General features: G+C 42.0%; 1 protein-coding gene across 1 annotated transcript in view; it reads right to left on the bottom strand.

Annotated features, from left to right (window-relative positions):
* Positions 1-12710, bottom strand: part of ELP3 (elongator acetyltransferase complex subunit 3) — a 94245-nt gene that overhangs the window by 47409 nt on the left and 34126 nt on the right. The window contains exon 9 of the mRNA XM_061461124.1: positions 12412-12538. Within this exon, the coding sequence (XP_061317108.1) occupies positions 12412-12538 (127 nt within the window). The remainder of the gene's footprint in view (positions 1-12411; positions 12539-12710) is intronic.

The raw sequence follows: 12710 nt of genomic DNA, 5'->3' as shown, positions 1-12710 counted from the left end.
TCCTCTTCTCCAGGCTGAACAAGCCCAGCTCTCTCAGCCTGTCTCCATAGCAGAGGTGCTCCAGTCCTCAAGAGCATCTTTGTGGCCTCCTCAGGATTTGCTCCAACAGCTCCATGCCCTTCTTATGCTGTTGCCCCAGAGCTGGATGCAGGATTGCAGGGAGGTCTCATCAGAGCAGAGCAGAATGGGAGAATCCTCTCCCTGGTCCTGCTGGTGATGCTGCTGGTGATGCAGCTCAGGACACTGTTGGTTTCTGGGCTGCAAGTGCACACCATTGAATCACGTTGAGCCTCTCATTGACAATCACCCCCAAGTCCTTCTACTCAAGACTTCTCTCAATCCTAAAATATCTCTGGATCCTAAAATCTATTTTTGTATCCTAGCATAATGTTTCTCATAGCCTTGCTCAATTTATGAGGTATTAGAGAAAAATCGAGTACTTTTTCACATTAAATAATATAACGAGTAACCACACAATCCTGGAATTCACGAATTTTTTGCTTCACCTGAGTTCCATTAAACATACTTTACTTGTTGGAACAGCTGCTCTGTGAATTACAAACAATGAATCTTAATAAGATCCCATCAACACACATTCAGTCTACAAGGTTATACAAGTTAGACACTAACATGCTTTATGAGAACAGTAATTGATTTTAGTAGCATATGCCTTTGTTGTAGAAGTTCCTCGTTATTAAAGCTAATGGCATCTGTAGGATCCATTCATCCACCACCTCATAAACTCACTGCCAATATGAATAATCAGAGTCCAATGGGTGTAAAATTAGTACTTCTGATGCCAAGAAGCCACTGATTTTTCCATCAAGTCAGACGTATCCTAGGGCATGATGGAATTCTTTTGTCCAACTCTCATCAATTGCTTTCAGTCACAGAAATTGCACGACATTGCAATTACTGTCCAAGAAAACAGACATGAGTTGAAAACCAAGTCAATGTAACACTACGTGAACCAAAAAAGGTCAGAATATAAGAAGAGATGGAATCAGGAGATGAAGTCCTGAACTTGAGTATTTCACTGTTGTGTGCATTTGCAATAAACTTTAAAAATAAAAACCCCATTAGTCACCCTTGTATCAGTTCAGAGTTGGAACAGAAAGGTCAAATGATTTAGGATCATGAGAGCATTCAGCAGTTTGGTCCCATTTTCAAGTCCAGTAATAGCACAACTCAGCCAATATTAAAGATCATACCTTGCAGTTTTAATCTGATTTTAGTGACTGCTTTAACTGCAGAACAAATTAGAAACATGTTTTGAAGACACAAAAAAAACGCAGCTCTCCAAAAAGAGAAAAATATTATTTTCTGGGATTTCACTTCAATATTTTATAGATCAAAGATTCAGTTGCATCTTTAATCTTCTTGCTCTCAAGATGTTCAACTGTTTGATCAGATATCAGTTATAGGATAAATGCAGCCATTTTTAAAAGCAATTTACTAAAATGTCAGGATTTGTTAAATGTCACTAAAATCCATTTTTTAAATGACTGTCCACTAGAAACCAGGTGCCACTCAACCTGATTCTTGAATTGGTTCCTTTACTGTAGTCCCTGCATTAAACAGATGAATAAATTCATGCCTGAGTACATTAAGATGAACATTATCTTAACTCTCCATATTACAGCATTCCTTATCTCCATCAGCTGTATTATTTATAACTCTGAATACTGGTAGCACTTGAAAGCTACTGCCTTGAATGACACTTTCAACTCTACAGGGAATGAACAATCACTTAGCAGTTTAATTATATGCATTAACAGAAGCTTGTGGCTCAAAAATGTGGCTCCATTTTAACTCTAAATTTGCATTTTCCCCCTCTTTCTTGTAAATGCTAGTCTAATTAAAATGTAAAGATAGGATCTGCATTCAATGATACAGGCAATGGCCTACTGACCGAGAAGTAGGGACTAAATTGGGCCTTTTTGCTGCCTTTGAGCAGCCTGGGAACATGCACATAGTCAAGCAGCAGTTGTCACCTGGGAAGCAGGAAAATAAATCCTATCCAACAGCAGTCTGAGAAGTGGTCATTTTAAAAATCACTTAACATCACTATCTTTCAATTATGTGACCTGAGATTTCTTCTCAGGTTACCAGAATATGACTCATCAAAGCTCAACATGGCCCAACAATGGGCACTCACAGCCCAGAAACCAACCGTGTCCTGGGCTCCATCACCAGCAGCTTGACCAGCAGGTCGAGGGAGGGGATTCTCACCCTCTGCTCTGCTCTGGTGAGACCCTCTCCCCAGGCCTATGTCCAGCTGTGGGGCCCAATATAAAGATGTGGAGCTGTTGGAGGGAGTCCAAAGCAGGCCACAAACATGCCCTGAGGGCTGGAGCACCTCTGCTATGGAGACAGGCTGAGAGAGCTGGGCTTGTTCAGCCTGGAGAAGAGAAGGCTCTGGGGAGACCTTAGAGCAGCTTTCAGTGCCTAAAGGGGCTGCCAAGAAAGCTGGAGAGGGACTTTTGACAAGGGGCGGTAGGAACAGGACAAGGGGGAATGGCTTTAAACTGACAGAGGGGAGATTGAGATGAGATTTTAGGAAGAAGCTGTTCCCTGTGAGGGTGGTGAGTGCAAGATGCTCCCTGCACCTGGGGTGTTTGTTCCTGGAGTTTTTTCCGAATCATGAGGCCCTGGCACAGGTTGCCCAGAGAAGCTGTGGCTGCCCCATCCTTGGCAGTGTTCAAGGGCAGGTTGGACAGGGCTTGGAGCAACCTGGTGTAGTGGAAGGTGTCCTTGCCTGTGGCAGGGGGTTTGGAACTGGATGAGCTTTAATGTGCCTCCCATCCCAACCCATTCTGTGATTCTGTGAATAAACAAAAATGTATGATTTCAGTTGCTACTTACCAGACTAATATATATGCTTATTTTAGGATGTATTATGCCTCATGCAGACTTTGAACACCAAATAAAGTAAGTGGATTTGTCTGCTAATACCCAGAGTGAACAGTGTGAAGGACCTTGTAATTCACCCTTCAAGATATGGGAAGCTGTTAAACTTCCTCCCTTTCCCAACAGCCTCAAGACTCCAGATCCATATGCCAAAGGGAACATTTCCAGAAGCGTCTAACACAATCTTCAGCTTCAATAACAACATATTATCACATTAAACCGAGGAAGGAACCACTCTTGGGGTGCAAAGCGACCATTAAAATAGAGACAAACTGACAGGAGCATTTTGTCCACAGATGTGAAGCTGTCTTCAGAGAGTTATTTACCCAAGACTACGCACCTCAGTCATAAATACCCTACTTCTCTACATAGTATAGGAAGCTGCTGCTGCCAGACAAGAAGGGAACATGCCTGCCTCCTACCTCAGGGTCTCTCTTTACTCCTGGACTCTCTGGATCCACAGACTGCCTCCAACACTGTTGGAAAGTTGCTCTCTCCAAGTTTGCACAGAACTTACGGCAAGGAGATCCTAGTCTGCGACATTTCCCAGCACCGCTATAATACAACTTGATAATAAGAAGAGACATTTAACATTTGTAAGAGGCCTTGGGCATCAGCAGCATGACCTTGGAGCGTGGTTTTGACTCCTGAACTCAGTGTCTATCTGAACACCAAGACAAATCTCTCCAGATTGTGCTCACTGCACCAAGCAGTCCCATCTGCTTAGTCTTGCAGGTGCTCCAAGTGAGTCTCCATTTATTACGCAGTTTTGGAGAAACCCATGAGAATACCTCAATCAATCTGCTGTGAAGTTTCACCTTCACTTTTACTAAGCACAGAACTCTGGTCTCTCTGTCTGGAAGGGTCAGCTTTCCCCTAGGGCTAAGTATAGGAAATACAGCATTTTTCACTGTCTTGAGTACACAGATTTTGCTATACAGATCCTTGTAAAGCATATCTTTACATTTCACATACCCCCAAAACTGCAACTCTGTTAATGTTTTTGATAATCTAATCCCCCTTCATCAGAACTCACCATAAGGAGCATCCATATACAACCACGTGCCCTTTCCCACCCCACTCAACCCTGCGGAAGCTTCTCTCATCCTTGTTCATAGCAAAAGCATTAGACTTTTCCAGTAAGCTTTTTTTTTTAATTTAATACCAAACTCCCCCCATACCCCCCCCACCTAGCAACTTAGTCCTCAGAAATTTAATTTGGACATCATGGTTTGTGCACTCTGATGACAAGCACTCAGTTGCTGCTGATGGTTGCTGCTAAAATACGTATTTTACTGAATGATGCTCTCTTTGCCTAAACAAGCGTCAAATTCACACTCTCTAGCCAAGACACATCCCCCTGTTCCTGCACCCCTTTCCATTTGGCTGCATGTTCTCAGCCATATGCTCATTATTGACTGCAGCAGCAAGGGGCCCAGCAGCAGTGAAAAAGCCCCAGAAAACAACTTCTGAATGCTGGTGTGAAAAACCACGAATGACTGCAGGAGCCTGTGCAACCTGTGGTGGCCTTGGGACTGTCAAGTGCAGAAATGATCTTTTAGTTCAGGCAGAGAAAGGGTCTCAAATGTACCTTTGTATTTAGCAGAAGCTTTTTGTGAATGAGAAGCTATTTTAAAGGTAGTGATTATTGTTATTGTAACTTTTACAGCTGGCATGCTGGAGGAAAACGTGTGTGTGAACAAAATACTAATTCAGAAAGACAAAGGAAGCAGTCCAAGACCAGTAATAAATGCAGGTTTTCCACACAGCCTTGTAATTTATCATGTCCATATTAATGGTACAGCAATACAGGATGCTGGGTTACATCAACAAGGGCATCATTAGCAGAGATAAAGATGTCATTGTCTCACTCTCCTCAGTGATTGTCAGGACACAACTGGAATACTGTCCTCAGGTTTGGTTCCTGCTCTGGAGAGGGTCCAGAGAAGCACCACAAAGAGGATCCAAGGACTGGTCAGCCGTGTGAGGAAAGACAGAGAAAACTGGGCTTGTTCAGCCTGGAGAAAAGGAGGCTCAAGGGGAGACTTTATCACCAGTTGGACACAAGAGGAAAATTTTTCACAATGAGAACAATCAGCCATGGGAATAATCGCCGAGGAGAAGTGGTGAACCTCCCAACTTTGGACACTGTCAACATTCAGCTGGAGAGGGTCCTGGGCCATGTAGTCTAGGTTATGCTTTGTCTAGAAAGGTTGGACCAGATGATCCTTAAGGTCCCTTCTGACCTGAGACTCTAGGATTCTGTGATTCAGTATGTACTATTTCTACAGCGAAACGCAGAAAACATCAGGCCACTACTGAAACCCCATCCTCTTCATTTTCTACATTGCCCATGGGTCCCCAGGTGATGCAGAAGCTGAAGGACCAGTTTTACCTAAACTATTCAATGGATTCAGCTATTCTGCTCGTGCACATTGCCACACTGAGGGCTGCAGCTTTAACTTCTACTTCTTTCCTACACCCCACATATCTAGAGAGAAGTTTAACCTGCTTTATAGGAAACATACCCAGAGATGCAGCAAACATACCCAGTGAGCACATAAAAGTCATTTACACACATACGCTGGAGTGGGAGAGAAGCTTTGTGCACACAACTCCACCATCTGCAGAAGTGGGCACACACTGGGGCTTTATCTAGATATGTTATCCAGAGAAATATGAATGCGAAAATTATCTGTGAAAATACTTTCCAAAAATAGATTGTCCCTTACTAACATGATTCATATTAACATAAAAATTACCATGGCATTGGTCATAGTTCATGGAACTATAACTGTTTCCAAAGTGAAGGGCTTTTTAGCATTAACATTTACTAGAACTCCAAGAGAAGCTCTAGTAACTGAAGGACTGATCATTAAATACCGTCTAATCTATTTCTGTAAATGTGCCATGAAAAGAAAAAAAAAAAAAAAGACATATTTACAGAGGTAATGCTGTCTACCTGCATATAACAGCGTCTCAATGAGATGTTTAGCAGGAACTGAAAGAGAAATCATTTACCCCATGAAACCTTTCAGAGCTCTGTTTAAAAACACAGATAGCACTCTTCCCAAAGGAGTAAAAAATCAATATAGATCAGCAGTTTAACCATCTTTTATTACAGTTATTAAAAGCCCCAATTGAGATGCAATATATTAGTTTAATTATGAATTTAATCTCCCTGATGAATATGGGAGTCCTCAGGAAAACTATCTTCTTATTTACAGCTAAAGGTGATATAACAGTATCTGAAGTTTTACAACAACGTCAAATACGTTGCAAAGAAAAAGGACACTTGTATCACCCACAGCATTACTTGACTGTTGCTTTTCTCCCTCATGTTCAAGGATGGACCCCTCTGCACCACTTACACTTGAACCACAGGAGCAACAGGCATTTCACTAAAACTGGTCTATTTCTGGGAAATGTTTATTTTGAAATTCTTTCAATAAAAAAAAATAAAATCCAGTCTGACATATGACTGTAAGAAAAGGAATTTTCACAAGACTAAAACCATTCAGTGATTGTATTTTATTTAAGGAACACAAGAACAGCTCCACTGAAACAAACCAAAAAGCTCCTCAGCCTGATTATTTGTTTCCGATACTATCCTTTAAATAGTCCTGCCTATGCTTTTACCCTCATCATTTTATTTTTCCGAGACTTTAGACAGAGTAAAGCCACAGGACATCCTCACAGATCTCCTCATGGAAAAAGAGCTCCTCAACAACTGGAGGCCTATCTGATGTTTCTGGGTTGCATCCACCAGCTCCCACGTGCCTTCAGAGCTGACAGGCTCTGCCACAACTTGCCATGACACTTTCCCTGACACTTCCCACACTTGAAATTTCTGATCTTCTGGCTTTCCTCCCTGTTTCCTTTCCTTTTTTTCTGCTCCTCAGATTTAATTCATCTATAAAAGGTCTTTAAAGCTGTTAGAGATGGGCTTTCAGCCATCCCTCCTGGAAGACTGGGAGGAACAGCAACAGTAAATCATGCTTAGGCAAAGACCATAAATAGAAAACAAAGACAAACATTGCAATATCTTCTCCATTCATAAATCCATTACTAACTTTAGAGCAGATAAACTTTGTTGATTATACTATTGCCACTCAGTGGCTCTGCAGAAACAGAATGAGGAATTTAGTAATAAAATCCTGGGAATTCTTTAGCCTCCTGAAGTTTTTGCTTAAATCCTAAGTTCTGCTTGGTAGCCCTGTTGGCAAGTGTGATTCATGAATCCTCCCAACCATTTACCCCTAGAGTCACCTCATCTCTCTCGTGGTTCAGCAGCAAAGCTGAGTGTTTATCGCGTTCCACAGAATGAGGTGTCTGCTCTAGTAACAATTCCATTATTCCCGCTGAGTCCTTGATTTATTCTAGCTATTATTCTAATTATTTTCTCCGACCACCTGCTACGTGAGGCACTGCGAATCAGTGTTATCTGTTATGCCTGCATTTGCCAACAGTAAATAGCAGCGTGTGTATGTAGATGTACACTACCTGATGCTCCTGGCACAGCCACATGGGTGGTGGGAAGAAGCAGAGCATGCTCCCTCCCTGCAGCGCTTTCCCCATATGTGGAATGGGGTGGAAAGACCTGAAGTAGAAAGGAAATCCTCCAAGGCTATAAAAAGAATCAATAATAAGGGAAGAAAAGAGGCATGATGAGGGAGGGAGTGGAGAAGCACAACATAAAGGGGACACAGGACTAGTACATCCACTCTCTTTAAAAAAAGGCAACTAATACTTTTCCTGATGAAGCCAGGCACTTCCTATGTACTGTAAAAAATTATATATGCATATAACGAAACACATTCAATATAATCCCATCAATGAACTAACGTTTGGGGTAATTATTAATAAACTGTCCAGGAAAACCATTGCTATATACACACACAACTTTGAAAATCTAGACATGTTTCCAAAGAAGTAACCGATGAGCATCCTTGCTACTGGATAGAAGGAGCAGGAAATGTTTCAAAATCAATAGGTCATACAGGACAGAAACAATGTTAGTCTTGAAACCATAATTACCTGTTCAATTTGAAGAAGCACCCAGTATTTTTAGTATGCAGTCAGCACAATCAGCAAGTTGTTACCTTCCCAAGAGAAGCCCCTGTATTTAATACATCAACTGGTAATGAAAGCAAGGTGCTTAGACCTCCTTTTAAAGTCAACTTAGTTCCTTTTTTGTCCTACTTTTCCCTGGTCTGAAAAGCACATGGCTAGAAAGGAGGTTAATATCACAACAAATAAAGTTATCTTTCTAAACTATTCTGAAGTACTGCAAAATCAAAGATCTATAAAGATCCTTGATAAGCCACAGGTGGTTTTGTCCCAAAAGTCAAAGATAATGATACATTTTAGGAGAATACTGCATAAAAGAGCACTCCTGTTGCTCATGAACAGCTCAGTACTGTTGCAAGAACACAACAGATGCTCTTCATTTGGCTCCTCTCTTTGCTCTCACATTATTTTTATGTAGTAGAAACGTCTAAATATTTACGAGCATGGGCTAACATTTATAGAGCACAACACATAAGTAAGTTGTTAAACTCAAAATTATGATAGAAAATTTTAAAGGTAGGATATAGAGAATTACTATCTCACTGAATCCCCAAGAAAGGAGGAATTACTGCCTGCTAAATACTTCTATCATGTTCACCAGTGGATTCTAGAGGGAAATAAAAAAAAGGGAAAAAGAGTTGCTTTTACCCTTTATTCTCTACTATTTAAGACAAAGGATCTTTAAAAAACAAGTTATAAAGCATTTAAAATAGGATCAGAAAGGCATAGGAGAAGGTAAAGGGAAGAGGACAGTGGTCTCCTGTTCACCAGTCCACCTTGAAACATGTCACAGTGATCAAGAGCTTTAAACTGAGAGAGGGAAGGTTTAGGTTAGATATTAGGAAAAATTCCTTCCTATGAGGGTGGTCAGGCGCTGGCACAGGTTGCCCAGAGAAGCTGTAGCTGCCCCATCCCTGGGGCAGTGCTCAAGGGCAGGCTGGACGGGGCTTGGAGCAACCTGGTCTAGTGGAAGGTGTCTCTGCCCATGCCAGGGGGTCGGAACTGGATAAGCGTTAAGGTCCCTTCGAACACAAACCAGTCTGTGATTCTATGATCCACAACCTCTCCACTCCCATTCCCTACAGCTCCATTTTCCAGAAGGCATGGTGATCACTTAGCTAGGCAGCAAATTCACAGCCACCTCCTTCACACAGGTCTTTTTACATATGCTGACCAGTCTCAGGTCAAGGTGGGGACCCTGCTAACCTCTTTAATACAACCATTTTTGATTCCTTCTTCTCCCCTTTCCCATACTTACTTTTGTTTGAAATGACACAGGTATAGCTGTTCTCTCCATGTTGATGTGATCTATCACCTCTTCCCCACCAGCTTGCCTCCCAACTCCCACTTTTCTTCCACACTCTGCAGCATTCGTATTGCTTCTTGAAGGCTTCATCCTCCACACTGATTACTCATCCTCCAACTTCTCATCTCTATGTTCACTGGCATCTAATCTTAATTCGGTCTGCAAGTCCTGCTTCAAATTTCTGAACTCATTAACACAGCTGTCAGTTGGTCTTCACCCCCCTTGTAGTCTTGAATTCCCCCTTTTAAACTATCACCTGGTTTTCTTAATCCCCTGCTTAGCATTTCTCTTTCCTGGCCCTTCGACCTGCCTTTTTGCCAGTTGCAGCAAAAAATTCTGATCTTACCTTATCCCTTCCTTTTCTAAATTTAAAAATTTCCTAATTCTCTTTGGGCCTCATACTCATCTGCTTTCACTTTTCCCATCCTATCATGTCCCAGAGCTGGCCTGCCATCAGCACTGGTTTTCCAAGCTCCAAAGCCAAGAGATCGTTCTGTTGGAAACAGTCTAAACCAGTTGACATTCTCCAATTTGTTTCCTCCTCCTCCTGCTTTTCTATGTTCAACTATTTTCCTAGCTTTCTTTTAATCCCCCCCTTTCACAGTTCCAGTCTTATCACCAATTCTTGTCTCCTCTTTCTGGAAACTTCGCCTTCTGCCTCTTCTATTTCTGCAAAAATTGTCATAAATATATGGACAAAATACAGAATGGCATCATCCTTCCCCTAACAAGCAGGGGAGCCTGGCAGCCTACAGAAACTGGAGGCAGTTCAGCATCACTTGAAGTTACACCTTTAAACAGACTCCCGACATCTCCTTCAATGAAAGAGGAGGAACTCCAAATCAGACAGTGGAAAAGCCTTAGCCGTTTATCATGGGTAAGCAGCAAAGAATAATAATCACTAAATACTTCCTATATATGCTTGTAATTCTGCCTTAAAGAATTCCTCTCTCTTCAGTTTTACATCTTCTAAATACCTTAGATTACTCCATCTTCTCTGCTGGGTCTTATCCAAGGTTAACTCTTCAAGTCCTTTTGTCAGTATTATACTATTCTTCTATCACAAATTCTCTCCAGCCTAATATTACTTCACTAAGTAGTACAATTACACATAAATACCACAGAACTTCATGAGATAAACAACAAAGAATCCTAGAATGGCTAGGGTTGGAAGGGACCTTAAAGCTCATCCAGTTCCAACCATTTATCATAAGCAGGGACACCTTCCACTAGACCAGGTTGCTCAAAGCCCCATCCAGCCTGGCTTTGAACAATGCCAAGGATGGGGCAGCCACAGCTTCTCCGGGCAACCTGTGCCAGGACCTCACCACCCTCACAGGGAAGAACTCCTGCCTAAGATCTCATCTAAATCTGCACTTTGTCAGTTTGAAGCCATTCCTTGCTGTTCTTTCTCTATAGGCCCTTATCCAAAGCCCCTCTCCAGCTTTCTTTTCGACCCCTTTAGGCACTGGAAACTGCCCTAAGGTCTCCCTGGAGACCTCTCTCCCTCTTCTCCAGGCTGAACAAGCCCAGCTCTCTCAGCCTGTCTCCATAGCAGAGGTACTCCATCTTTGTGGCCTCCTCTGAACTCAGTCTAACAGGTCCATGTATATATATGTATGAGATATATATCTAAGATACAGGAAGGGACTCCAAGTTTTCCCATACCCTGCATCACAAGCAATTCTCTGGAAACACTGCTAAGGAGATGCCCACCCTCTACCTCCTCCAGCACTGTAAGAAATTAATTCAAGAGAAGAGAAGGCTGCATGAAGACCTCATAGCAGCCTTCCAGTATCTGAAGGGGGCCTATAGGTATGCTGGGGATGGACTATTCATTAGGGACTGTAGTGATAGGACAAGGGGTAACGGGTTAAAACTTAAACAGGGGAAGTTTAGATTGGATATAAGGAGGAAATTCTTTACTGAGAGGGTGGTGAGGCACTGGAAGGGGCTGTCCAGGGAGGTTGCGAATGCTCCATCCCTGGCAGTGTTTAAGGCCAGGTTGGAGGAAGCCTTGGGTGAGATGGTTTAGTGTGAGGTGTCCCTGCCCATGGCAGGGGGGTTGGAACTTGATGATCTTAAGGTCCTTTCCAACCCTAGCTATTCTATGATTCTATGATTCTAACATCTGGGGCAGGAATTTTGAGTTAATTTTGAGCTCTCTCACTGAATTCTCCTCTAGTTTTATGCATACCCCTTTGCCCCAGCCTCTCACTTTTTCACACGAACATAAGATTTGCTGAGTACTGTGATAATACATTTATGAAGAGCTCAAGGAATTCTGCACAGAAGCCCTTAGAAAAAGTGCCTCCTGAGGTTTCAGAATTGCCTTCATGTACTGTACAACTGCATTTTCGATTAGCTCTTTCTAGACATGTGTGTTTGCAGCATACCAAGATAAACCACTGCTTTCTGCCTGTCCTTCTGATGAATATATTCCATTGCACCAATAGCTTTTTAGTGCCTGGAAGCACCTAGTCTGACTTGCATGGAAATATACCTGTGATTCCGGAGTTGTGACTGGAGTTTTTACACTATTTGGAAAAAACCCAACCGATTTGACTTAAAACACAATAGAAATTATGTGAAAAATCCACCAGGCTACCAGATGAAGTGGTAAATTCCCCGCACTATTTACATTTACTCTTTATTCTTCATTTCAGTTTCTATGCAAATACTTCTAGATTTTCTTCTGCATCATTGATAGATATTGACTAGCATTGAGACAAGAACAGAGATGCTATATAATACACCTATGCACTCTATTATGCAATTAAGTACCTTTGAGATAGTATGCTTTTAACTTTGAATCATGCAGTATTCTAAATCCAAGGGAAGAAAACCACCTTGGAAGAACTAAGAGCCCTAGTTAATATCGGAAGTGCTATATTCCACAGAGACCCGAGTGACTCAGTCTTTCATGAGGCAAGGATATAATTTTCTGGATGAAGTAGTTCAACAAATCTTTCTCACCCTCCACCTTCAAAAATGAATTTTAAATTATTTGTCCTTAAGAAACAATTCTGGCCTGGGTTATAACTAATAGTTAAGAAAGAGAAGCAGCATTAGATGAAAAAGCTGGAACACACTAGAAACTCCCCATTATTTTAAGCTGTACTCACAACAAACTGGTCCATGTCCCTTTCAAGCCCCATGTTTGGTAGATCAGGCATCATATGCGCCACCACTTTGAACCCGGCATCCTTGGCTAAGTGAAAAGACTCACACACGGCCTTCACGGTGTGACCTCTGGGGAGAGAGAAAAGAGATTCAAGATCCCACAGAAAATGACATATTGTGTTATGTTCAGTTGAGATTATTCTCTAGGAAGTGGGAAGGACTGAGTTTGGAACATGGGTGCTAACAAAGTAAGCTACACTTTGGGCTAAAAGAGCTCTAGTTTGCTATTTTTGTAGCAGGT

This window comes from Pezoporus flaviventris, unplaced genomic scaffold (genome assembly GCF_033815535.1).
Source record: "Pezoporus flaviventris isolate CSIRO_AGI_PZ_B2104156 unplaced genomic scaffold, CSIRO_AGI_Pfla_v1 ptg000031l, whole genome shotgun sequence".
Taxonomy (NCBI): domain Eukaryota; kingdom Metazoa; phylum Chordata; class Aves; order Psittaciformes; family Psittacidae; genus Pezoporus; species Pezoporus flaviventris.
This window is presented reverse-complemented; position numbering and strand designations above follow the sequence as displayed.